Genomic DNA, 27,988 nt, shown 5'->3' on the forward strand with positions numbered 1-27,988 from the left:
GGATGAGTTAGACCCAGGAGACTCTCAGTTCTTTTGCTGGGTATGAAACATAGAACAAGACCTCCTCTGTCTCAGATTTTCTTTTCTGGAAGAAAAATTCCTGCAATGTATACTTTTTGGTTTTTTGTTTTGTTTTGGCTTTTAATAGTTATCCATACTGTGCAGACCTTTACAAAATCAGTGTTGTTCTTGCAGGTAGCTAAGCTCCTCTGCATTGGCCTGAATTGCACACTGCAGGAAGCTGTGGGGCTCTAGGAGGTGGGGAGTGCAGAGCCAGCCAAAGCACCTCAGTGAGTGGTGCCAGCAGACCCTCACCCTACAGTGGTGCTGGGAGATGCGGATGATTGTCCTACCTTTATATCTGTATCTGTGGAAGCAGAAGTATCAGACATGTGTCCCACCAAAGAGGGGATGAGCCCTAGGATTTTTCCAAATATTATTGAGTTAAAACACTTTTATTAATTGGCCTAAATGAGAGTCCTCAAGCAACCCCTTAATGGCCACTGTTAATTTGCTAAGCCCTGCTGCAATTGCCAGAGCTCCTGGAGTGTGTAAGGAAATGTGCACTGTGCACTCTGCAGTGCATCAAATCCTGTGCTAAAGTTATGTGACTTTTATATCAATTTGGGGAGATTCATTTTTCCTCACTATAATTTACGGACCTCTTTTCATTGGCTGGGAATGCAATTTGCCAAATGGATTACATTTGGTACTTTATTTTCTCTTCATAGCTAGTTCTTATGTAATTTATTTACAGTTCATCAGGCTTGATGGATGGGTGGCAAAGCAGCATGCTGAGCCTCAAGTTAAATGGTCAGGCTGCCTGTGGGGTGGGACGGGGGGTTGTGTTTAACTCGTGGTCTCCTGAGCTCTGGTTTCTGCCTGCTGAGGTGGCCGTCCCGATCGAGGACATGCAGAGGATCCATCTGCGATTCATGTTTCGACACCGGTCATCCCTGGAATGTGAGTACCCAACCAAATGGTGTCCCTGCGGCTCTCCTGAGACATGGGCAAGATAGTGGGGTGGCCCACGTCTCGTTTTCTTTTCTGACCTCACTATGCCATTTCCAGCTAAAGATAAAGGGGAAAAGAACTTTGCCATGTCCTACGTGAAGCTGATGAAAGACGACGGGACCACTCTGCATGACGGCTGTCATGACTTGATTGTCCTCAAGGTACCGTGAGTCAGAGCCAATGGCAGTGAAGGGGGTGCAGGAACCAATGGGTGATGGCAGGATGGCCTAGTGGTTAACAGCAGGAACCCCAGGACCACAGGCCTACCAGCTGAGTGGCCCAGTGCAAACACAACTCCTTTGGGGCCCCATTTCCTCACCTGTGAGCCGCCTGTGACTCATTGTGAGGATTATGTGAGGTGGTGCTTGCAATCTGGGTGTAAAAGAGAGCTCCAAATGGAGAAGTCATGGTACATACGGAAATGGACTCTTGACTCTGTGAGGTCCTCTGTGGGACATGCAGAAGACCTTCAGGGAATATTTGAGAGAGGCTGCACTGTAGCTAATGAAGAAATATTAGAATCTGGGTCTGGATCATGCTGCTATATAAATCTGGAATCATCTAACATGTCTTCCTGAGTCTCAGTTTTCTTTGTTTAGGCAGATTACCAGTCTGTTTGGTGTTACTATTAACAAAATAACTGAAGAAGGCTACTTTATAAGGAAAAGAGGTTTATTTAGCTCACAGTTTCAGAAGTTCAAGAACATAGTGCTCAGCTCTGGTGAGGCCCTTCTGGCTGTGTTACATCATGGCAGAATGTGTGTGAGGAAGAGATCACGCACCAAATTGGACACCAGAGAGGCCAGGCATGGCTAGAATCAGGCTTTTATAACCACCCTGTCTCTAAAACAAAGCAGCATCCCATAAGAACTACCTTCATCCCTTCTGAAGACAGCGCCCCCGTGACCCAAGGACCTTCTGTAGGCTCCACCTCTTTTTTTTTTTAAGTTATGATTATTTCAATGTTTATTTCATTTTTAGAATGGAATAGCATAACACAAAATTAAAATAACCATCTCTTATACCTCTACTTATAAAAATAAGTAATTTTGAGCTAAATAAAAGAAAAGAAAAATCACATAAATACGAGTTTCAGGACTTGATCAATTTAGGCAGCTAATTTAGAAAATTCATTTTGGCCTCCTCCTTCCCCAGCATGCTCTATAAATCTTCACTTTTAATTCATAGATGTGATATAAAGCAGTGTCTGGAAATAGATCAGATATTTCTGGGATAGACAGCCTCTAAGAGGGTCCCCGGTGACCTCTGCCCCTGGATGGTGACCTCTGCCCCTGGGTATTCACACAGGCTCCACCTCTGAAAGTTTCCCTCACCTCAATATTGCCACCCTGAGAAGCAGGCCTCCAACATATGAATCTTGGGGATTAACCACACCAAACCATTGCAAGCAGTGACAGCAGTAATGATGAAAACTCAGTCAGATCTCAGACACGACAGGGCCGTGTAAATGTGAAGGGCGTACTGATGTCCACTGTTGGGTTTTCACAGCACGAGACCTGCACTGTTTACAGGAGGTGGGGAGGCGTTTGCCTTGACCTGGCCTGTGTGCTTTCCCTTTTGGGACAGCAGGACGCATGGGGAAGTTGCTTGCTGGATGCAGAGCTTGTGGTTGTGACCTACATACAGCATGGCTGAGTCACAGGTGGACCTTTGCCTGGGCTCTCTACCTGGGGGCTGCAACCGCCTGTGGCCAACATGACCCTCACTGCTCATCACGTGGCGCTTTTCTCTGAGTCTCTGACTTTTCCAGAAGCCCCCTTTCTTCTGTGTAGCCTGTGTTCTCTCATTCATTACGCCTTGAAGTAGGTCTTGGAATGAAAGCCATTCTTCCCCAACCTGCTGGGAACTCCTTGGGGAAGAGGACCAGTCGTAGCCAGTTTTCCTTTTACTTGACTTCATTAAACCTTAGTTTCCTCAACTGTAATCTGAGAATAACAAAATCTGCTTCATCCACTTGAATGAAATGAACTAAGGCACACAAAGGATTTGGAATAGCTCGGGGCAGAGGAAGGGTCTGATCAGGAGGGTCTCCTGAGCACTGCCTCTGGTCATTCATATTGCCTGGCGAGGCCGTGCATTTCTTTAATTCTGCTATGTTCTCTGCATTATCCCATTTAGTTTGGGAGTATGATTATCCTCAGTTTACTTGTGAGAAAAATGGACATGGAGAAGCCAGAGAATGAATCCAGGATAAACAGAACAAGCTTCGGGTCCAGGGCTTCCTGACCTAGTGCCTTTGCCATTCACCCCCAGGTTAAGCTGGATTCCCTAGTGTCCTGGAGCATCTTTTTCTTTTAATCATTTCAAAAAAATTTAGGATGGATTAAAACTGCTATCTGGAAATCTTCAATTCCCTTTTCTGCTTTAAGATGCTCACAGAGACTCCAGCTGGTTGATCATCCCCTTCTGCATTCAGCTAACTAGATTCCCACGTTTGTGGCGGTACAGGCCTGCCTCGCCACCTGGTCTTCACTGCTTTCCTGATGATCTTCCTGCTTCTGACCCTCCCCAGCTCACAGCACGTAATTTGGCCACTTCAAGCTCTGGGTAGATTATATGAGTAGTCTTGGCTTGGGACAGTAACCAAGGTGTCATTTCCAGGGGGACAGCAAGAAGATGGAGGATGCCAGTGCTTACCTGACTCTTCCTTCTTATCGACATTATTCGGAAAACAAGGGGGCCACCTTGAGCCGGAGCTCCAGCAGTGTTGGGGGGCTGTCCATCAGCTCTCGAGATGTGTTCTCCATTTCCACCCTGGTGTGCTCCACAAAGCTCACCCAGAATGGTAATGGAGCCCACTGGGAGTTTTGTCTGTGGGGTGTGTGTGTGTATGTGTGTGTGTGTGTGTGCATGGATGCACAAGCCCAGGTGCGTGGCGGCCTGGTGGTTTGATCAGTAACAGTGATCCTCTTGTCCCAACTGTGTTTTAGTGGGCTTGCTGGGTTTGCTGAAGTGGCGCATGAGGCCCCAACTGCTGCAAGAGAATTTAGAAAAGTTGAAGATCGTGGATGGAGAGGAGGTGGTGAAGGTTAGTGGGACTTCACTTCCTGTGTTCATCCACCAGTGACAGAAATTTAAGTCAAGGGCAGCTCCAGGGAAGGAGGCGGGTGGGTTTTCCTTGCCATGGTGAATCTTTATTGGGAAATCCAGTGGGGAGACTTGGCTTGATGGCACTGAATATCGAGTATCAGGAAACTCTGGTTGTGCTTAGTCTCTGTAACAAATTAACCTGGGTGTAGAGCCCAGCTCTCCCATTTAATCTTTATGCAATAATACTATGAAATGACATGTTTCTCAAGGTTGTTATGAGCTTTCAGTGATGTTATTTAAAAATAACTCAGTGCTGTCTCTTACGTGTTAATACATAATAAATGAATGAAAGCACACGAAACTTACAAAGTTCAATAAATAGTGATAGTAATTATTTTGTATGTACATGTTGCTATGTTTAGTAGTATGATCTCTCAGTACTATATGCACATTTTTAGAAATGAAAAGTTTATTTGTAGTTTGTCTGCTCAGAGAGCACTATGCCTTGAAGGTGACAAAGAGAAAGATGTCAGTGCTTGCACTATAGGTAAAGTGAGCTGAAAACCATGCAAATGCCTGGGATCTACAGGGTGGTGGAGAGTAGACAGTGTCTAAGGTGGAGGTCTGGCTAGAGCAGGCCGCCTCTCCAGCCCCATCAAGAGGACAAGTGTGGAGACAAGTGTTTCCCACGGTCCTGGTCATCATGTTTGCACCAGGAATTTGGTTCAGCTAGAAACCCTGAAGTTAGATGTCTTTATGTGGTAGCTCTGGCTTTTAAGGGATTATAGGAAATATTGACTCTTCCCTTAGGAGGGAAGGAAATCAAGTTTTATTTAATTGCACAACCCTGGAGAAACGGTGGTAGAACTTCCAGATCAATGCTTCAATGGACGCTATTGACCCACCCACCCACCTAGCTCAGCACTGACAACCACACGCCCCCAGACCCCCCCTGGAGAAGGCTGTTGCTACCAGGCAGTTTGGAGAAGTCATCTGGGGGTGGGGGTGGGGTTCCACTGCATTCTTTCTTTTGATTCTTCTTTTTAAAAAATGTTTGTTATTGGAGTATACTATCCCTGCGATGCAGCAGGCACCAGCATAGCTCAGGGAGATTTTGTTCACTGCCCGCCACATCCATCCCCCAGATGGATATGCACGACACTCGCAGAGTTGCTGTGGACCCTCTCGCCCCCTTCATGATCCCGCGTAGGGGCAATGGCTAGGCTGGCTGCTCTGGTCATGGATGGGTTTTTCCTACTCTTGAATTTTCTGAAGCTGGAGTGAGAGAGTGTTCATTTCTGTGTCTGACTTGTTTTACTCACATCCTCGCTGTTGCGTGACAAAGCGCTGTGTCATGTTCTGTAGTGTGAAATTGCTACTGTGCATGGACAGCCAAGTGGCTCCAAGTCCTGGCTCTTCTGTGGGCCTCTCAAACATGGCCTGGGTGCTGTGCGCTCATTCTCTTGGGTAGACAGGTGAGGGTGGGGTCCCTGGCCATCTGCACTCCCTCTGAACGTGACCTTGGTTCTTTCGTCCAGTTTCTCCAGGACACTCTTGACGCCCTCTTCAACATCATGATGGAGCATTCTCAAAGTAATGAGTATGACATCCTCGTCTTCGATGCCCTGGTAAGAGCATGGGGACAGGCTTTCATGTGTCTCACTGTGACAGTAGAGAGAACCCATGGTGTCTATGGTCCTTTCCATGAGTTCCTTAGAGCCACGGTGACCTTTGGCAGCCAGACCCATGAGTGAGCTATTGCTTCCCTTCACTGGTGTCCGGTTGTTCTGAAAGCCAAGGGCATAGTGGGGCAAGGGGAGTTTTCAGGTTGATGTCAGCCCAACCCTGGTGGAGAGCACACGAGGCCACGTGCTGGGAATCGTTACCTCCACTTCCCAGGAGTGTGGAGCCGGTCCCTGGCCAGGCTGTAGAGCATCTGACACTTCCCCACTCTCCTGTCATGTCCTCTGACTCACCTCTACTCCTGACAACCCAGAACCTCTGGCCGTGGAACGCTGCCCAGATCTTTTCTCTGTCTTCCTGTATGGTCCCTCTCATGTCACGGCCCACATTTCCTCAGTGCCATGTCCAAAAAACATGAGCAACACTGCATCAGGGTTTGGGCAGTCAGTAAAGTCTTCCTGTGTTGGCCCATGTCTTCGCAGACATTTGCAATTTAAAAGATGCTCCTTGGAGATGAAGGTGGTTTAATCAGGTGCTTTTCACAAAGGTCCTTTAGAATGTGCCTTACAGGACAGATGCTCCTTAACTAAAGGCTCCTTCCATTAAGTAACTCAGAGAAGTGCTGAGTGCTGCGTGGCCCCCCTGGAGAGTCATAGTGCACATCAGTGTACCAAGTCTCTGCAAAGTCCTGCAATAAAGACGATGTCTAACGGTGGCAATATGAGGTTCCTCTAACCTACCTGACTGTGAAAGCTTTTATCTTACAATACCTTAAAGCACATTTCATGAGCAACTTTTGCAGAGACAATATTATGGTGAAAAGTATTAATCGGGTCTGGGGTTGTGGCTCAGTGGTAGATCACTTTCCTAGCCCATGTGAGGCACTAGGTTCATTCCACAGAACCACTTAAAAATAAATGGATGAAATAAGGGTTATAAAAAGGATTAATTATTTATTAGTGAGCATGTCTTTATGTGGTAGCTCTGGCTTTTAAGGGATTATAGGAAATATTGATTCTGGGCAAACAAATTTTGATTAAGGGGTGCATTGTACCAGGTAAATACTGTTTCCTGCTCTGAGTTTGCTCCCCCTCACCCCAATAATTCTTGGCATTTTCCTCAGATCTACATAATAGGACTCATTGCAGACCGGAAATTCCAGCATTTCAACACGGTCCTGGAGGCGTACATTCAGCAGCACTTTAGTGCGACCCTGGCTTACAAGTGAGTCCCTCGCCTGCAGGAATTTCCTGTGCATGTGCTGCCTGCCCTGCCGGGATGCATGGGGCACAAGGAACTTGAGCAGTTGCCTTTTGACACTGGTCTGTGTGAGTTCTCCCTTTTCTGAGAAAACCCAACCCATAACTGGGTAATTTGGATATCCTCAAACATATACAGAATCCCGAGATTGAGATGAAGTGTTCGTGTATTTGCTGAGCTAGTTAGCTATCATTTACGGGATAGTTACTTGTGGAAAAACACCAGAACTCAAGGCTAGAGAGGAAGAAGTACAGAAACCGGGTGGCTCTGGATTGCTGGGGGTAGGGGACCGAGGAGAGAGGGGGGTGATGCTGGAGTGTGTGGTGGCAGCAGTTTGGGAAGAAGCCTTGGAAGGCAGGCCAAGTCATTTAAAGTCTGCCCCACTCGTGTTGGAAAAACACACATTTTCTGAGCAAGGGAGTTTCACGGTAGTTACAGGAACATTTTGTATAGAGAGAAAAATGCAAGACTACATCAGCACTGCTATCTCCCCATTGCCTGAGTAGGCCTAGTTTTACCATTGAAGACATTTTTTTTTTTTCTTATATTTTTCCTTTGCTGGCTTTTTATGGGCAGGAAATAACTTATTCATTCCCTGTAATAAATACATATTTTCAGCAGTTATTTTTATGTTAGCAAACGAGTGGTGAACTTAGCTATACTACCACCTTTAACCTTTGATTGAATGCCTCATAATTTTCTGAGCAAACTAATTACCATGCTGTGGACCAGAAAGAGATATATTTTGAAAATACTATCTCTTATTCAGGAAACTGATGACGGTGCTGAAGACTTACTTGGACACCTCCAGCCGAGGGGAGCAGTGTGAGCCGATCCTAAGAACTCTGAAAGCTTTGGAATATGTATTCAAGTTCATTGTTCGGTCGAGGACATTGTTTTCACAGTGAGTACCTGTTATGTAAGAGTGATTGATGAACCCTGAAATCCCTATGGGAGCCAACAGTATTTTTACTGTAGGTGAAACTCTTCAAAAATTATAACCAGCTTTCATTTAAAAGGAAAAAAAAAAAAACTTAAAAATTCCAATCCAGCCCAAAGAGTTCTGAGGGCTCTAGATTTCGTTTGGGAAGAGAAGGAATCCTAAGCTGTTGCAATGATGTTTCTTCCCAGAGCAATGTGATTTGTGGTCTGAAGCTTTTCTGTTTTATCTAACGTTCTTCATTTGATTTAAGATAATTTTAAGAAAACTTTCCAGGAATGAAGAATGCTCATTTGCACTTAGGGATAAATAGGATCTTATTTAAATTTGCATTTTTGAAAAATCCAGAGAGAGAGCGCTGGCCTCAGGCATGGCTGAATCCAGATGCTCAGTGCCACTGGGACTATCTCTAGCTCTTGATCTTGACTGCCTTTCTTTTGTTGATTGCCTTCTGAGGCAAGTTTTCCAGTGTGCAGCTACTAGAATTCCACTAGCTAAAGCAACCCTAGTTTCCTTGCTATCCCAGAAAAATTCTTTGGCAACAATTACCTGGTTATGTGTTAAGATCTTAATCAGGTGGCTAGGGGAACGGCTAGGCATCACCGGTAGTTGTGGTCACGTGTGGCAGGGTCAGGTCAGCCCCTTATGGCATAGACTTCCTGTGGTGGAGACAGAGCTTTCCCAAAGAAAGCCTGTACCCTTTATTTGGATCATGACAATGGATGACCTCTAAAGCTTCACACTCAAGAAAGCATTTGAAATGGGTCATCATTTCAGATCTTCCTAAAACACCCTTTGACGTTTCAGGTAAGCCAAAGAAAGATGCTGTAAATCCTGTATCCCTTAAATTGGAGTGTACATTTCAATTTCTCAGACTTGTCAGTCAAATCTCAGGGGTGTTCTTCCAAGTTCAGGGTATACTTGTTAATTATTTGTAAACCAGTAGAGTCCAGGCTTTCTAAGAACTGAGTTTTTCAGAGTTCAATGATTCAGACTTTGTAGTTACAGATTAAGACAAGGATACCTCATCTGTCTTCCCAGTGAACATTTTTTTTTTGGATCTATAAAAATATAAGCTTTCATCCATCACTATCTTCTTCTCTAGTTCTTCCCTTAGTCTTATATATTTTACTGTTCCTCCTTCTCCTTCCCTCTTCCCTCCTTCCCTCCTTTCCCTATCATTTCCTTCTCTCTTCCCTCCCTTCCTTCTTATCTTTTTCCTGTCTTTTTTCTTTCCCATCTACTAGAACAAAGTACTTTTGTTCAATTGCTTTCTTTTTTCTCTGCCTCAAGGGATGGCATCTTGCAGAAATTCTAACTCTTGAGTATAAATTCAGTGCTGAATAGCATTTGGCTTCCTGAGGAGCAGAGTGATCTTTATTTCTTGCTGAATCCCCATCACTGACATTTGGTCAGAAGATGCCTCTAAGACACTACAGGCCTCATCTGGAACCCTTTCTCATGAACAAACATGTAGGCTGATCTGCAAAAGAGGGCCCATGACCTCATACTAGGAGAAAGTAGGTTTGTGTCTTGTTCATTGTAGAGTCCTATTCACAATGGTCTGTTCTCCAGTGGGGCCTCAGGGCATCAGAAGTGACTGGGTATTTCCCCGTACTGGGGGAAATGTACTTGGACAACTAGAAAATAGAGAGCTCCGTGCTTAGAGATTCCTACGCCAGCTGGTAGGAAATAAGAACATAATTATTGCTTTTAGGCTTATTGCATCTGCTATTGTGTTTCTGTTTCCTGTTATTCCTTTATTCTTTCCCCCCATGTGCATAATTGCAGTGAATCTGGCTCCCATTATTTGTTCCCTGCATTTGTCTTTGCATGTACTGCGCATGAACATTTGCAAAAGCAAGGACTCCGCTGTGTCGATAGGTAGGAACTGGGGGACATGGGAGGAAGAGATGTGATTTAGATGGTGGGGAATTTTTATTTCATTATTTTGCAGGGGAGAGGATTCACTTTACTCTATAGCCAAAAGAAGTGAGTTTCTTGTTCCCCATCTTGCATCATGAGCTCCCAAGCCAGCATCTGGCCTGCTCATAGCTGTACAGAAAGCCGGCAGAACAGGTTCTAGTTTCTACCACAGGGAGGCAGTGGTGAAAATATGGGAAATTCCTAAATCGTGGGGAGTCTGTCTAGAAGATCCTGGGTGGCCATGCCTAAGGCCACCATCCACTAGGCTTCTGCAGGATGATCCCCTGGGGGGTACAGAGCACAGTGAGAAACATTCAGAAAGAGCTGAAGTGATTGTCTTCCAGGCATTGAACTCTCTACAAAGCCCAGGGTCTTTAATCCTGAAGCTCCATGCTGATCCTCAAGGCTTCTGAGGTTCTGGAATGACAGGTGGCTGGAGCGACCTGTGCTTCCCTGCTCTGCGGTGGACACCGAGCAGCTCTCTGTCCAACTGGCCAGCATTCTGCGGGGATAGCTGGCAGAGCCTGGACCTGCAGGGGGAGGGGGTCTCTCCTCCTTCCTTGCTCCTTACAAATCCCAGTCCTGCCACAGGCTGGGGCACAGGGGGCAGTGTTGCTTGATGGTCACAGCACACTGTTTGTGCTGTGCCGACCTTGGATTGAGGCATGTTTCTGTCCCCGTAAGTGCCTGGCTAAATCAGTGACCCAGCCTCTCTGAGCTTCGGTTTCCTCATCTGTAAGTGGGGATATGCCAGCTCCTGGTGTTTAGCTGATGGGCTGAGATTACATGCAGAGCACTCCAGGTGGCATCTGGCACCTGCTCCATACGTGTGATACATGTTTGCTAATGTCTTGTTTTTGCCTAGGAGACAGCAAGGAGGCCTATTTCAAAAGCTCAGGCTTAAATTAGTAAGAGAGAATGTTCCAGAATCTTGATGCTTGCTCAGCTGACTCACCGTGCACCTATCCTAAGCATTTCTTGCTGTTGGTTTTTGGAGGTTGAATCACTTTGGCCTGTTATCCATGCTTTTCAAGGACAGAAATGTGGGGACTTTGCTGGCCCTGTGAATTCACCTTGCTCTGCTGCTGGCCCCTTCAAATGGTCCCTGACCCTGCTGCTCTCCTGTCCCCTGGGGGTGTGGCCAGGCCTGGGGTGCTGCCCTGCTGGCTCTGCGTCCTGCCTTTTCTGCTCTCTTTATCATCCCTCTTATTCGGTTCTTGCTGTATTCTCTTCTGTGTGGGGCCCCAATCATGGGTGTCTGCCTTTCAGATCCCTCCTTCTCCTCCTCACTCCATACCAGCTTTGCTTGGGAGAGTCTGGGTGCAACAGTGGTTAAGCACAGTTGTCTCCAGGGCTGGCTAATCCTGAATCCCACCACCACTGTGGGGAATTCTTTCATCTGCCCAAAGCTCAGTTTCATCACAGGTAACAGGTATCACGTGAGTACCTGCCACACAGGGTTGCAGGGTAGCCTGAGTGGGTCCAGGGCATAAGGCTCATACACAGTGCCTGTCACAGACCAAGGGCTGTCCATGGTAGCAGTTTTTACCTGCAGAACATAGTTCACATGCCATGGACAGGGATCTTCACAAAAATCCAATAGGACCTCATCTTTTAATGTCATCTCCTACTAAGCCTCATTTGCTCCACACAGCCACACTGAGTGACGTCTTTGCTGGGACTCAGGCTCCTCACACGAGGCCTTTGCTGCCTTCTCCAGTGTCTGCTCGCCAGCCCTCTCCTCGGCCATGTCTGCTGTTTGGCTGTGCTATTTAAAATGGCAGCACTCACCCTCGGCCCTCCTGATGCCCTCTTCTCACTCTGCCTTTGGTCTGTTTTCTTCCTGTAGAATCAACCATGGGTTATACTCTACCTACTCATTAGTTATGCCTTTATTCACCGCTCCCCTTCCCTGACTAGGATGTCAGCCACAGGAGGACACGAATCTTTGACTATTCTTTGCACTGCTGTATTCCAAGAATGGGGAACAGCATGTGGAACATAGTAGGAGCTTGATCAATATGAAACTGGACACCATTTCATAGATAAGAAAATTGAAGTTTAGATTCAGCCTCAGGCTCACACAGCAAAGAACTAGCTGAGCAGGATTTGTCCTCTGCGTGATCTGATGAAGCAGAGATTGAGAACTGGAGCTTTTGCTGGGCCATGCCAGTGGGCAGTCTGGTTGGCAAGGAGGAGGGCTGTCCTGAGAGAAGGCACCTGGGACCAGAAAGGTCAGCTCCATGGGCCTGACACTGCATGGGGTCAGGTGCTGGGTTACTTGGCCCCCCTTGTAAGCACAGTAGGGATTCAGTAGAGAGGATGAGGGCTTGCACAGGAGAGGTTAGGGAAGCGTCCCCACTACTGTGAGGAAGCTCTGCAGGAATCCCAACTCCATACTCAGTCCCAAGGAATGAATGAAGAGAAGCTGCCCTAGGGGAGGCGCAGGTGAGCGCAGGCCCCTTGGTTAGAGAAAGACACTCTGCATTCTGCGGGGGCCATGGCATTGGAAGGGTCCTCCTCCTTCCCCCTACTCCCTGGGAGTCTAGGGCTATTGTGGCTGCACAGTGCCATTGGCCTGAACTGGCTCTGCCACTCCATTAATGGAGGCTTCCCAGAGCAAGCTTCACAGCTCCAGGGACACCCATCTGGCTCCCCTTCCCCTGGCCGAGTGCTGCTGCCTGCCTTCATGTGCCTTTAGCATCATGGATGTGAAACCAGACATTGCTCTCTCTGCCTTTTTGGCTTGCATCTTGCTTTGCTCTGCTCACCACCTGCCTCCCCTGTCTCCACTTACCCCTCCCCAGCTCTGTTTCCTCCGATGTGCATAGTATACACTAGCTCGCCTCTGGGTCCTGAATATGTTAGGCAGCGAGATTGTCTGAATGAAACTCAGGCGCGCCCAGTTCAGCCCGCAGCCTGAGGGAGTACAGAAGTCACTGCCTTTTTAAACAAGTATGAAATTAAGTCCAAGGTAGTTGCCAGTGTGATTTGTTTTCATTGTTTATATATGAATAAATATTAAAATGCAGTCATCTGTTTATGCCGAGCATGGGGTGAAAGGCCTGTCACATTGCTATTCCGGTTTCTCCTGCATGTAATTTGTTTGCATGTTAATGCCATTTATTCCTGTGTAAGCCTCTGTTTTCTGGTTTGAATATAATTTCACTTTTCGATGACAGTAATGGCTCTGTAAACTGCACAATTGCAGTTAATGGAATTATTTTATGATAACATTAACTTGGCATCACATCAAAATGGAAGACAAAACAGTCACCAAAGGGATATTGTCAGACAGTGACTTCTCTGTAATTTATTGTCTACTTTATGAGCTGCTGCACTGCTGAGGGGAGCTAACAGCCTGATTCTCATGAACATATGTGAAAGCACTTTATCAGCTATTAAGTAAGTTGCTGTTATCTGAACACGAAATCATGAGTAGGCATGAACCATTGAGTTGTTCTCTTTCCAGTCGAAATACTGGCAAACATTTACTGAGCACCTATTATGTGCTTGGCATATTGTTAAGTAGTGGGGACTCTAAGATTAGTAGGTCAGCTTCTATAAGTAGTGACAATGTGGTGGACAAGATAGGCCTCTAGCCATCAAGTTGCCTTCCCTAAGAATGAGCAGGACCCAGCAACCGATGCTTGGAAATGGCTATTAGGGGGCACACAGGTCTGAATGACAAAGTCCACCTGGGGAGGGCCAGTGTGTTAGTCAGGGTTCTCTAGAGGAACAGAATCAACAGGAAGTATAATAATAAAAAGGGGATTTGTTAGATTGGCTTAAACGACCCAAATCTGGATAATCCACAATGGCTGTCTGCAGGCTGGAGAGCTAGAGGATCCAGTAGCAGCACAATCCAAGATGCTGAAGCCTCAGAACAAGAGGGACCAGTCGTGCTACCATAGTTTGAGACTGAAGGTTTCTGGAAACTCCATGGAGAATCACTGGCTTTGAAAGAACGGAGGAGCTGGAGTCTGATGTCCTCAGATGATCACAGCAGCAATTAAGAACCTGTTCAAGAAGAATCAAGGGCTGAGGCTGAAGCTCAGTGGCACTTGCCTCGCACGTGTGAGGCACTGGTTTTGATCCTTAGCACACATGAAAACAAATAAATAAAGATATTGTGTCCATCTACAACTAAAAAGATATTTAAAAAGAAGAAGAAGAAGAAGAATTGAGCTTACATCTGCTGCTGCTTCCCTGTTCTTCCAACTTTTATTCCATCCAAGCCTCCAGCCTATTGAACAGTGCTGCCCATGCTTAGGGAGGGTCTCCACTTTAGTTTGCTATCCCACCTGCCAATCATTCCTAGACACATCCTCGGTGACACACCCATAAGCCTCTTAATCATCAGCATCTCTTAATCCAATCAAGTTGACAATTCAAATTAACTTATAGTCAGTAATTCTTCTCAAAGAAGGTGATTTTTTTTTGAGAGAGAGAGAATTTTAATATTTATTTTTTAGTTTTCTGCGGACACAACATCTTTGTATGTGGTGCTGAGGATCGAACCCGGGCCGCATGCATGCCAGGCGAGCGCTCTACCACTTGAGCCACATCCCCAGCCCAAGAAGGTGATATTTTAAATGTTGAAAGGTATTTAAGAAAGCAGCCATTGAAGGAAAAGAGAATCCCACATTCCAAATATATCAGACCTAGCGGAACTGGTGATTCTGCCTGCTCCTCTAGATCTGGTCTGCTAGGCCCCTTCTCTATGTGTAGCCCCCACCATTTCTTACTCTATCTCACCTCATACGCACAACAATCTTGCAAAGGACAGGTGTCATATGTCTATTCTACAGGAGAGGAAATGGAAGCCCAGGAAGGTACCAAACAGGACTCCAGGACACAGAGTTAGGCCTGGTCACAAGGGATCTGACACCCTAGGTTCTTTGTACCCTGCTTAGCCCACACATGAATAGCATGTTTGTAAAGAGGAGTGGGGCTATGGTTTGGGTAAGTGTCCCCCACAGGTCCCCCTGTGTTAAAGGCTTGGTCCTCAGCCTCTGGCATTATGGGAGGTGTGGAACTTTTTTTTTTTAATTGTTAATGGATCTTTATTTAATTAGTTTATTTATATTTGGTGCTGAGAATCGAACCCAGTGCCTCACACATGCTAGGCAGATGCTCTACCGCTGAGCCCCAGCTGCAGCCCAAGTATGGAACTTGTAGCTAAGAGGTGGAGCCTACTGGGAGGTCTTGAGGTCATTGAAGGTATGCCCCAGAAGGGGACTGTGGGACCCTATTTCCTTTCCTTCCTTTCTTTCTTTTGTTCCCTGGCTAGTTTTTCTCCTACCATGATATGCACTCTTTACCCAAAATCCATGGGACCAACCAGTCATGGACCAAAATAACCCTTCTTTTTTTAATAAGTTGGTCATCTCAGGTGTCGGTTGTAGTAGCAGGAAGCCGACTGGCACTAGTGGCTGGTAGGTGAAGCTGCAGGATAGGCAAGCTGTAGGAGGGGCATGGGGGGTTGGAGCTGGTCTTCCTCCTCTGTGCAGCAGGATTCGGCCTAGGTGCTGCTTTTCATCCTGAGCACACTCAGTGAGCCACCCCCGTGGTGAGCAAACGAATTCACCAAGATCGGGTAAAGATATTACCATTTATTAAATCCCAGATGAAGAAATTAAACTTTTTAAGCACTGGTAATAGCACATGGATAAAATTTATAAGTAAATAATATCTATTGAGAGAGCTGATTAAGTTTTATTTCTCACAGGAGCCGTCTGGAAACCACTGCTTTTGGCAGGGGGAGCCACTGATGTTCTAATGTGGGGAATTAACCTGATTAGGTTCTTGCTGTGGAAAGAGGAGGAAGTAGGAGTTAGCATACAGGAGAAGGCAGGAATAGGGAGAATGCCGGTGGACCTCAGGGGTAGGGCTCTGGGGAGGGGGGGTTATCCAGGCAGGTGGCTTGAGCGGAGATGGTCACAGTAGCGCTGGAGAAGAGGAAGAAGTGGGGGGGTGGTGAGGAAAGCAAACTGCCTTCCTCTGCCCTCGCCCCAGGACGCTCAGCACAGACGATGGCCCCCCACCTAATGCGTGTGGGTCCCCTGCACCACACAAGCAGTTCAGGCGTCCTCAGATGTGATTCAGCCCCGACACTGCCTACCTGGAGATAGAATCAGGTCCCACAGGCTGAGGGCTCAATCCCCAAGACTGTCCCCAACCTCAGTCAAACATGAATGACAGTCGTACAAGCCCCTGGTTGTTTAAGTAGTGCTTCTGACCCAGTAGGCGTGAGTCAGGGTCCTCAGATTCAAGCAGGTTGGGTAGCGGCCCTGGGAATTCAGAGAAACACGTCCTATGTCTGCTAGTTACCTAGGATCCACAAAGGATACCAGGGGACACCAGATGAAGAGAAGGACAGGAGAGGCATGTGCGAGGGGCGGAGATCTGTGCCCTGTCCCCAGGCCACCCTCCGGGAGCCTCCGTGTTCAGCCATTCAGGGGCTCTCTGAAACCTGTCCTTCAGGGTTTATGGACGCTTCATTTCCTAGACATGATCAATTACACCACTGGCCATTGGTGAAAGATTCAATCTTTCTAGGCGCTCACCTCCCTGGAGATTGCTGGTGGGGCTCAAAATCCCAACCCTGGAATCCTACCTGGTCTTCCCAGTGACCAGCTCCCCCTTGAAGCCTGCCAGTCACCAGTCATCTCATTAGCATATGAAAACCTCTTCTCACTTTAGAAATTCCAGGAACTTTAGGAGCAATGTGCTAGGAAGCAGGGATGAAGACCAAGCTCCACTGTACCATATCACTAAGGGTTCAGAGATGGTGGGGGTACCAGGACTAACTGAATGCGGTGGTGGACTGGGAGGCCCCGTCAGCCCTTCTGTCACTGAACTTTCTGGACACTTTGACATAGCATTGCAGAGCAGCCTGGTGAGTATAAAGGAGATGCATGTTTCCTTGGTTTATTTGGTCTGCAGCATGAAAAGTTTCAGATGTTTATTGGCAAAGCCTAATAGAAATGTACATCGGAGTTTGGGAGAGCGAAGAATGGAAATCGAGTTTTTGTAGAAATTGATCCGAAGAGTCTTTTGAAGCTGCCATGCAAGCTGAGCAACACTGTGAAACTCAGGGGAAGTCCAGGGGATTAGCCCATTGAAGGGATGGCCAGGGAAGAGCCCCAGTGCAGGCAGGTCAGGGACTCAGGGCAGGAGTAAGAGGGACTGGAATTCCAGGAGCAGCAGAGAAAGCATTCCAAAAGGAGCATTGGCAATGTTGGTCATGGGAGGTCAGGTCTGAGAGCTGATTGGAGGCATGACATTTTGCAATGAGGAGGTCACTGTTGAATAGCTAACCCTTTCCTAAAGTTTAGCATCTGCTTTAGTCTGTTTTCTGTTACTATAATAAAATACCTGATGCTGGAGATGTCTTTATTAAACAAGATGCTTATTGAGCTCAGTCTGGAGCTTCCATACATGGTGTCAGCATGAGCTCAGCTCTGGCAAAGGCCTCCTGGTGGATGGCAGCACAATGGCAGATGTGTGTGCACAAGAGGAGAAATCATGCCACCAGGCAAGGAAGCCAGAGTGGCCAGCCTTGTTCTTCTATAACAATCTCTTATGAGAGTCACTCCAGGAATCCCATGAGAACCATCTTCCTGCCATCCTAGGGCAATGTCCTCAATGACCTACATCTCCCACCAGGCCCACCTCTTAAAGGTTGCCCAGCACCTCCCCAAACCACCACACTGAGGGCCAGGTTCCAGCACATGAGCCCTTGGGGTTCACACTCAAACCACTTCCAAGCTGTCTTTCCTGGTACCCAGCTGGAGGCCATTGGAGTGTGCAGAGGCCTGGGGCTGAAGTGCAGCTGGTCTTCCCTGGAGCACAAGGGAATCCTGTGCCTCTGGCTTGTCTTCTCCTTGCACAATCCCAGGCTGCCCGCTTGACACTGGGCAAACTTCTATTCTCTGCTCAGAGCAGCATGTGAGACGCGGGTCCTGCCTGCTTCCATTGTCCTTCACATGGCTTAATTTCACAGAACAAGTCTGTGCTCTAGACAGTTAAGGGAGCAGACAGGACCTAGGTGTGCATTCTTGAAGGTGGGAACTGTGATCACTTCCCTTCCTCCTTACCTCCTCGCTAGAAGGCTGGGAGCTGGCGTGCCGGCCATATCCTTGCCGAGCACAAAATGGGCTTTTCCTATCGGATGCTGAGGATCATAGCTCCTTAGAAAATGACTGGGGTGGGAGAGTCATCTACCCAGTAAGTATGTAGATTTAGGAAATGTGTTTGCAAATCCCTTGTAATGAAGCATGCAGATGCCGGGTAAGAGGGTCCTGGCTTGCCAGCAGGGTGAAACTCACCAAGCTAACACAATTGTCAGGGATGACAACAGAATTAGCATGACTACATGCACTCTGTGATCCACTTCCAAGGCTCCTGAGGCAGGCAACACCCTGAAGGAGAATTTGTTTCCTTAATAGGAAAGAACAGACAGCTCAGTTGTTGGCTTGCTGCATGTTGTGTCTTTTGGGTGGGAAAAAAAATTGAGAAGATCTTAGTTGCGAGGTGCAGAAGCACATCTAGCAACTGTCCTTCAACTCTCTAAACCTGTCCTCCACCGCCCGCATCTGCTCTCCTGATAGCTGCTGCAGAGACACTGATTGCGCCCCCTCACTCATTCTCCATTAGCGGTCAATCCTGCATTTGGCCAAACTCAGGACGGGACACTGTCATGTGTAAGAGTGAGGGAGTCTCTGCCTCATGCTATGAGAGACAGAAAAAAAAATAAACAAATAAAGTAAGTAGTTGCAAACTGTGATAAACGCTATTGAGGGAAATAAGCAAATTCAGCTGTCCTAAAGGGGGATCCCTTCCAGGACCCCCACCAGTACTCAAATCCAAAGATGCTTGAATCCCTACATAAAATGGCAAAGTTGAACATAATCTAGCCATATCCTGTGAGCTTTAAGTCACATTAGATTACATATCTAAAATGGTGCGTTAGATATGTATTAGGTGTTACACTGTATTGCTTAGGGAACAATGACCAGAAAAAAAGTCTCCTTGTTCAGTTCAGATCCAGTTTATATATGTATATATACATATTTTTTCTGTTTGAGATTGTTGAGTCTGTAGATGCAGAAATGGGGGAATGGAGGGCCAATAGCAGTTGAGATGGATAGTCAGCACAGTAGCATAGAGGAGGCTCCAGCCCAGAATACCTGGGTTTGGATCCCAGTGTCTCTGACCTTGCAAGGAACTTAACTCCGCACTTTAGTGTCCTTGTCTCACGTGGGGATAGACTGCGGGTATTATACTGAGTGAGAGTCCTGAATAAGAGCTGTTTAGACTGGGAGGTGGAGGGTGCAGCCATGGGAGGGTTGGGAGGAGGAGTTTCAGGGAAGAAAAGAATGAGCAAGTGCCCTTGGTAAAGAACAAGTGGGAATGTTTTTAGACAATCAGAATGCTGGGTGGCTGACGGAGGTGGGCAAAGGGGAGAAGAGGAGAAAGAGGGCTCCAGGGCTGGTGAGAGCCTACCACGCGGGGGGATGCCGAGTGTGTTGCAAAGGCTGGTGTTCAACCAAATGCTCATGTGTCAGCTACCTGCTGTAATGCTCAGGGAGTAAAAAAGGTTTGTGTCATGCACCACGTGTGACTCAAAACGCCCTCAAGTCTCTGAGGTTCCCCAGGTAAGATACACGTGACATAATCTGTGCGTTCTTTCATTAGGTTGGAGGATAGACAGAGCCTGTGCCTCCTTGAGCCGATGGAGATCCCTGAATCTCTTCTTGCTGTCTCTCAGCTCTGCTCAATGTAGTTGTCTAACAGTCACATTTACTGTTTTTTTTTTTTTTTAACAACAATTAATTCTTTGGCCACCTAGATTTTGGATTGTGGTTTTGGACAGATGTTTTTCTTAAAAAGTTTATGATTATGATTTTCAATTATCTGCTAATATATGGGTCTAAAGATCCATATTACCCAAAGTAGCAGATGCTGCCAGAGCCATTAGAGGTGATCATTAACACGCACTGTGCAGACTGCGTTGGTTGTGGGTATACATTTCCTCAAAAGAATGGTCTCCTAAAGTCCAGTTTTCTGGACTAAATGGTATTAATTATTATTTTCTGATGTCCTACTAAAGGAGCATTCTTCGTGGGGTGTGAATCTTCATGTCTTGAGGTCTACAAGGGTGGAAAAAATGCAGAGGTTTCCCGTGATTAGATGCACTTTGTGATAAGCCTCAGGTGATTCATACTATTGTGCCAGCAATTAAGAGCATCCTAAACAGGAGGAGCCACAGCATTTTACAGTGCTGTCCCCTGTCCCCCATTTGATACCCGTTCCTGCCTTGGCCTCTGCAATGTGGACCCCCTCTTCTCAGTCTCCGTTCTTCCCAGATGCCCTCTTCAGAGGTCCTTAGTCTCAGCCTGGCCTTTGCCTCTTTTCACTCAGCTCTCAGTCCCAAACTGCTCCCCCAGTTGCCACCTGTGGGTGGAGGATGCAAAGCCAGCAGGTTCTGACCCCAGGTTCCAGGCCCAAGCACCATCATTTCCTTCTCTCTCCTCTTTCAGTATCTCAAAGGCCATTCAGAGTCAGAACCAAACTCACAATGCCCCTCACAGGGACCCACACTCCACCACCGGGTGAGGCAGGGAAGAGGGACTTGTCCTTGACACCTCATTTTCTCTGATTCCCCATATGCATCTATTCTTGTCCCCCTGATCCCAAGCCCATATCTACAGACATGCTTGGATTTACTAAATAGACAAGTATAACACCATAAATATGGAACGTTCCATGTCTCCCTTTCTAATCCTAATTCTTTCTCTCTCCTACTTCACTGGCTAGGATTCTAGGTCATTTTGAATAGAAATGACGAAACAAGCCTGGAACCGTGACACACACCTGCAATCCCAGAAACTTGGGAGGCTGAGGCAGGAGGATCACAAGTTCAAGGCCAACCTCAGCAATATAGTGAGACCCTGTCTCAAAAAAAAAGGGGGGGGGAGGGGGGCTGGTGGGGTAGCTCAGTGTTAAAGCATCATTCGGTTCAATCTCCAGTTCAAAAAAACAAAAACAAGAAAAAGAAATGAAATCGTGAAACATCTTGTACCTTTGATATTTATTGTAGATGTTTCCATCAGTTGAAGGAAGTCCCTTAGTAATTTGATGCTGATGTTCATTATGAAGAGATGATAGATTTTCAATGTGATAATTGATGTTCTGAATTTATTTCTTCCATCTTGATTGTTCCTCCTCCTTGTAGTTTTGTCCCCCCATCCTCTACTTTTTTTGGAATTGTTTTCAATTTTCTTCTTCACTTTTTCACTTTATGAGTTTGAAAGTTACATTTTATATTTATTTTGATTAGTGGCTACCTAGATATTTTGTCATACATATTTAATGTAATAAGATTTAAAGTTAATATCTTTTATATTTCCCTTGAATAATAAAAGGATCACTTTCCTCTTGAATACCATGCTAATATCATAAAGTTTAACTTTAAAGAAAATAACTCCACAAATTAGATAATGTTTTAAATAGTCAGTATTTGTTTATATATTTTCACCAACAAAAGTGCTTCAATGCTACTACATGGTACACTTAAAAAATAGTTAAGATGGTAAATTTGATGTTATATGGTTTTTAACCACAATACAAAAAATTAGAAGTTCATTTTTTTCTCTTTTTTACCTTAGACCTTTCATTTGTTTTCCTTCTTCTTGAAGTAAATATTTTAGAATTAAGTTTAGTAAATTCTGCAGTAAAGTCTCTCAGTTACTCTGATTTTATCCTGAGATATGAAAGGACGTTTTCATAGACATAGAATTATAGTTCTGCTTCTCATTTGTCTATTTGTTGGTTCACTGATCTTTGCTGTTTCTCGTCAGGCCTAACTGACAATCGTACCATTGTTTCTAGGAGTGGTATTTCTTCTTGTCTGGCAGCATAATTTCTTCATCTTTGATGTTTTGTGGTTCCCCTTGATGTTATTTAGGGATGGTATCTCTGATACAAATTAGTTTTCCTAGATCTGGAGTTTTGTGTGCTTAATTCCAATTCCAAATAAATTCCCACTCTTATCTTTTTAAATATTTTCATTTTCTCCATGTAGCCTATTATCTGTCTGAAATGTCATCCAATGCATATAAGCCTCATTATATTCTCCAGGTTTCAAACTTTTCATCTTATCCATCTTTTTTGATTTGGGGGGATTCATTTTGGCTAATTTCTTTGAACCTATTTTTCATTTCATTCATTTTTCTCTTTAGCTATGTCTAATATGCTGTTTAAATCATTGAGTTTTTAATTTTGATAATTATAAATTTTCAGAAGTTCATTTAGTTCCTTTTCAAAACTACTTTATCATTTTTTAAATTTTTTATTTCTTGATTATATTTTCAAGCACCATTTTGGGATTTTGAAATATATTAATTATGTTGATCTTATCTTCTTGGTTGTAAAATTGCAATAGGAAGCATTTGTGGGTCTGAATCTGCTGTATCTGTTTTAGAGCTTTGCTTCCTTTGCTTTTCTTGGTCTTGTTATTATTTCAATGCTGGTGGTCCAACCCAGGGCCTCATGCTAGGTAAGTGCTCTACCACTGAGCTACATCTGCACCCCATATTTTTTAAAGCAAATTTTCCTTTATCAGTTAGTATCTGTGTGTTTGTGTGTGCATGTGTATGTGTATGTCTTGAATTAAATTTTTATTTACCTCCAAAGAAAATCAGAGTTTCTGTCTTTCACTTGAAGGCAGAATAAAGCAGAGATCTATTTAAGTTAATTTCTCTGCTTGTCGATGCAGCAAAGAACATGACTTTGGAAAAACAAATAAACAAACAAACAAAACAAAGTGCAGGAGAAGACTGGCTTATGGCTATGCATTCCCAGTGCAGATGTGTCCACATTCCCCACCCAGTACTAAGGACATTTGTGTAATGAGTCTACCCCTCAACTACCCTTACAAAGAAGGGGTGACAAACCCAGAAGCCAGCTTAATGCTAGGGTCTCCAGGAAGCAGGGCTCACTCTTTTTGTCCTTCAGTAGACATCAACATGGAAGTCTCAGGACGCTAGGCTTCGGCAGATGCCTTTGAGGTAAAGTTGGATTTACTGTTCAGCAGTACCACAGTCCGACTCGGTGTTGTCTGTCTCACGTGGATTCTTACTATCTTGACAATTCAGTGATTGGTTTTTAAACCCATCTTTGGTAGTTCTTCCATGGAGAGGTTTTCCTGGGTTCTTGTCCAGCATGCTGTTAGAAATGAAGGTCTTCAGATTTTATTCTGTCCTTCAGGGCCACGTACCTGCTATTCCTGAGACCTGGACCACCCTTCCCCTCTCCCCTTTTCTCCACTTTTCTCTTCCTGACCTTTCCTGTGTCATTTCAAGTGTCACTTCTTCGGGGAACCTACCCTTTTATTTTATGGCTAGGTCAAGTCTCTATTTTATGTTTTTATTGCCCACAAAATTTGTCCCTGAAGTACATGTCACAGTTGCTGTTTTATATGTTTGGGGGTCCACTTTTACTTCTCTTTATAGCACATTGATCAGCACACAGTAGGTGTCCAACAAATTTTTGTTGAATAATGAATAATACTGTTGTTGAATAATACTCTTAAGGAAACCCCAAGCACAACTACTTAGCCAAGTCAAAGCTGCCCTGTCCTGGAATTTAGAGTCCACTATTGTTAGTTTTTTCTTTCCTTCATTCCTTATAGGTGAGGTGACTCGACTGCTCAGCTCATTTGGCTTCAGGCCAGCTATGCACCACTGGGTCAGCAGGGTCTGATGAATGAACCGCAGTCCATGATTTTAAAGCTCACCTGCTTGGGAGAGAATCCCTCTTCTTTTTTCAGCATTTCCTCCTCTGATGCGATTTAATATGAAATCTAGTACCTCCCCCAATGCAGCAAAATTAGAATGTGGCCTCTCCTAAATCCTAGAAGTCAACACAAGGACCTGGCCCTGGCATGTCCTGCAGCCTGCATCTGCTGCCTACAGTACATGCTCAGCTTTTCTGAGCCTGAGCTTTGGCCACCCCCACACCCAGTCCACTTGGGAAGGCATCTGCGGGGCATCTGCGGCAGGTGGAATGTATCCTGGGGCTAGCTCAGAGATAATCTCAGGGCCTGCAAACCCAATGATGATAAGCAGCTTGTCACATGTGGGGCATTTCTCCACTTTAAAGACTTGCTCTTTCAGTCCACAGTATTTTTTCCTCCTTAGGTTCAGCAGCGACACCCTCCATATCTGTCCTGTGCAAACCGCCATTGAATCTTGGTTCCTCTTTTTAAGCATCTGAGTAAATAATGCAAGTTTCTATGTCAAAATGAATTGACCTATTTGCCTAGTGGTGGGGGTTTGGCTTCGCTAGTGCTAGCTATCCAGTGCTTATCTGATGCATATTTACATATTTATAGCACCCTGCACTATAAATCCAATGATGAATTGGACAACCCCAGGCCTAGTCTTCATGGACTATTTGGTATAGTTGGGAAGAGAGTCACTGAGCAGATGATCATGTGGTTAAAGCAAGGGGAGGTGTTAGCCATGAGCCTCAGAGCAGGTAGTCAGGTCAAGTCCTAGGGGGCCAGGGAGCTTTTCTGGGAGAGTGCCATCTAAGCTCCAGCTTAGATGTTGGCTTGTGAGGAGGAGGGGTAGTAGGTGAAAATAAAGCCACAGAGAGCTCCCTGACAGAGGGAGCATGACCCAGGTGAACTGCAAAAAGGCCAGAGTGGCTGGCATGCAGAGGCCCAGGGACAGAGTGGCTGGAGATCACCTAGAGGTACAAGAAGGGACAGACCTTGAAGAGCCTTGAATGTGGGGCCATGGCAAGTGGCTACAGTCTTCAGAGCAATGAGGAGCTGCTACAGGATTTTAAATGGAAAATGCGATGATCACATTTGTGTTTCTGTAGAAAATGGATTGTCAGGGGATGGGCACGAGGGAGGGGAGATTGATTCAGAATCTTAAAGGTGACAGGCAATGGAGATTCGGGTGACAGTGGAGGTCCTGAAGCAGGGGAGGAGAAAGTGGCTTTGAGAGAGTGAATTAATGGGCTCCATAACTGAATGACATTTGCACTCTTCAAGATCCATTCCTTCTTACTCCAAGCTCTGAATTGGGTGCCTCTGGGTCTGTATGCTCTGCTTGGAAATTCTGGAGGGTGATGTGTCCCATCTTGGCTCTTTTTTTTTTTGCTACTAAGGATTGAACTTGCAGATGCCATCTTGGCTCTTTAACAGTAAAGCCAGTTGGAATCCTGAAGGATTTAGGTTATAGTGTTACTTAGTGGTAGAGCCCATGCCTTGCCCTAGGTTAGATCCCCAGTACCATGCATGTATACCATGCCCGTGTGTACACACACACACACTCTCTCTCCTGAAGGCTTATCTCAATGTTAAGTATTAAGTGGAGATGGGAGAACTGGAAATTAGAGTTGAATGTCCTACTGGAGGTCACAATTTTTACTATTGCAGGCTCTGGTCTAGAGCCCCACAGCTCAGACCCCCGTGTTCTGCTACACTGCCCTCTGCCATAGGCTCCTCTGGCCCTCTGCCCTCCAGCTTTCTCTACAGAGGTCTCCAGTGATGCAAAGCCAAGGGTGTTTGAATTCAGTGCCTTCTTGGATATTCCCAGATTTCAAAACAAAGAGTTTTATGGCACAGGTATTTTAGAAACTGGCACCATTAGGAAAGAAAATGTTAAAAATTCTATTTACACACACCAAATGTCAGGGCTCCCAGTGGAACAGAGCAGGAAGCCTGGGGTTAATTATCCTCCTCAGAAAGCCTGGACTCAAAGGACAAAGTTCAGGTGCTCTTGGCATGACCACAGTTTATAATAATAATAACTTGACATTCTTAGGCAATTGTCTCTCTAGCTGCAGTCTATGTAGGAAACCAGGAGGGAGGTGAGAATGAGCTTCTCTACTCCATACTGGAGAGGGAAGCTGCCTCCTGGGATGTGACCTTGTGTTGGGTCTCCTTTTAGCCTGGTTTCCTGGGTGAGAATGAGAGGACACAGGACAGGCTATGGAGAGGATTGTCCTGATATGGGCTGGAGGGAGAGATGCACTCACCCCTGAGAGCAGACCTTGCTTTAAAAAATTAAATATAGCATTCATTTGTTAAAAAATCAGAAGATAACATAAAATTGTCTAATGGGACTCTCGCACACAGTCCCTTTTCCAAGGGATTTTTTCTATCATCAACTTAATATATAGATTGCCAGATTTTACAATTTGTGTGCGTATGTATGTAATCATTCTGCAACTTTATTTTTTGCTATCATTTATCATGGAAACCTCCTGGGTTATTAAAGAACTAGAGGATGAAATGAAAGAGATGCAATGAAAACCCAATTTCTTCTTGGCACCCAAATTTTTCAACAGAGTATTCCATACAGAAAAATCTAGAAAGGACTCCAATAGATATTTGCTCTCCTTTTAAGTGGTCAATGCAATTTGTTTTTCTCTGAACAGAAGCATGGAGGGGTATGTGCATGTGTTTTTATCCTTAGGAACATTGTTTTGAGAACATTCAATTTCTAATTATATCAGAGAAAGAAAGCCCCAAATGCCATTTTTCATGCTAATGGAGAAATTTACTTAGGCACAGAATTATGCTACTTGGGTCCTTCAGCCAAATGACAGAAAGTCTGCAGCTCTCAGTGGAATAAAGGATGGCACGGGGCGCCCGTCACACTCGATTCATAACGAAGAGTTCTCTCCGAGGCTTTGCCTATGTCTTATTACCTACTTACTGTGAATTTATTACATAGGGTCGCCATAATTTAAAAGTAAAGTGGATGTTTTAGATGGATTTTCTTTCCTCTCTTCCATATTGCTAACTTCTATTTTTTTTTTTTTTTAATTCAGGTGGTTTAAGCATCCACCTGAGGCAGTTTTTCTTCTGTGATTAAGTTAATTTCTATGCCTTTATTCGAGACAGTTTTCAAAGCAGGATTCCCCTCATGATGCAGAATTTGTTTTCTTTCCCCTCAACCACAAATCCTTCTTCCCCGGGATTATTTACAGCAGGAAGAAAGACTCTAGTGAAAATTCTTTGCAGTTTGCCCTAAGGGCTGGTCGCTCCTTAAATGTCACCCTCTGGAAAAGTAACAGTTCAGTACAAACCCTTTTGTCATTGACAGAGAACTGGCTTCTGTCTGGGCCCTGCCTACTGCCCACTGGGGGTGTTCAATGAAATACCACCACCCAAGGCTCTCCAGTCACAGGGGCTGCTTGACTGGCAACATTAAGGTCATCCTAAGCCTCCTTTACTGCTTCCCTTCCAGAAAGAGCTTCCCTACTTTGTCTTCCAACAAAATAACTCCTCACATTTCAATTTTGTTACCCTTTCAAAGAAATCTTCTCTGGCCTTTGTTGATCAAGAAAGCTAAGCACAACCTCATTGCACCAAAATTTCACTTCTCCATCTGCAACTTCTATTTCAGGTTCATAAACCTTGGCACAGGGGAAGGGGTGGGGGGGGACGGTGGGTGACAGTGACCATACAGGGAAGAGGCAGATCAGACAGGGACCCTCTTCTCAAGCTTTTTCTAGCCCTATCACTATGACAGAAATATACCTGCTGATCGCACTGCAGGGTTTCTCTATATAAGCAGGATCAGTAAGCAAAAGAATGATTTTCAGACAGACTCGGCCACTGGTTCGGCTACAAATTATGCTCAGTGCCAGGTAAAGAGAGAGAGAGAGAGAGATATTGGAGAGAGGAGCAATGGGAGAGAAAGACAGAAAGTGCGCTTGACTTCCTGGCTCTGGTCTTGAAGTATTGTGATTTTCCCAGGATAATCACTCTTCTCAAACCAGGAACAGCTCAGTGGTTCTTTTTGGAAGTCAGTAATTTATACCTTTTCAAATAAAGCAAATGCTTGGCTCCTGGGTGGGAACATCAGTCCAGTCACCTTGGATTTAGAGCTTGAGTAAGCAAAGGTTCCAACCGGTCAGCCAGCTTCCCTCTGTCCTCCCCTGGGCTCCCAGTGCTGCCCATCCCCCACCTGCTCCAGCTCCTAGCTGGCTGCCACTTAACCCTGTCCCCAGGAGGGGATGCTGCTTAGTGGTTAATGGGAGAAGGTGGGAGGCAGAGACACTCATGGCCTGAACTTCTGG

At 45.5% G+C, this 27,988-nt stretch overlaps 1 protein-coding gene across 1 annotated transcript in view; it reads left to right on the forward strand.

The window, feature by feature from the left end:
* Window positions 1–27,988, forward strand: part of Dock2 (dedicator of cytokinesis 2) — a 409,837-nt gene that overhangs the window by 57,424 nt on the left and 324,425 nt on the right. Inside the window, exons 16-22 of the mRNA XM_046421400.2 lie at window positions 891–963; window positions 1,072–1,175; window positions 3,637–3,820; window positions 3,966–4,063; window positions 5,604–5,693; window positions 6,872–6,972; window positions 7,778–7,912. Of these exons, the coding sequence (XP_046277356.1) occupies window positions 891–963; window positions 1,072–1,175; window positions 3,637–3,820; window positions 3,966–4,063; window positions 5,604–5,693; window positions 6,872–6,972; window positions 7,778–7,912 (785 nt within the window). The remainder of the gene's footprint in view (window positions 1–890; window positions 964–1,071; window positions 1,176–3,636; window positions 3,821–3,965; window positions 4,064–5,603; window positions 5,694–6,871; window positions 6,973–7,777; window positions 7,913–27,988) is intronic.

This window comes from Marmota monax, unplaced genomic scaffold, assembly GCF_021218885.2.
Source record: "Marmota monax isolate L192 unplaced genomic scaffold, Marmota_monax_Labrador192_F-V1.1 WCK01_AAM20220418_F8-fsc00084, whole genome shotgun sequence".
In the NCBI taxonomy this organism is placed as follows: domain Eukaryota; kingdom Metazoa; phylum Chordata; class Mammalia; order Rodentia; family Sciuridae; genus Marmota; species Marmota monax.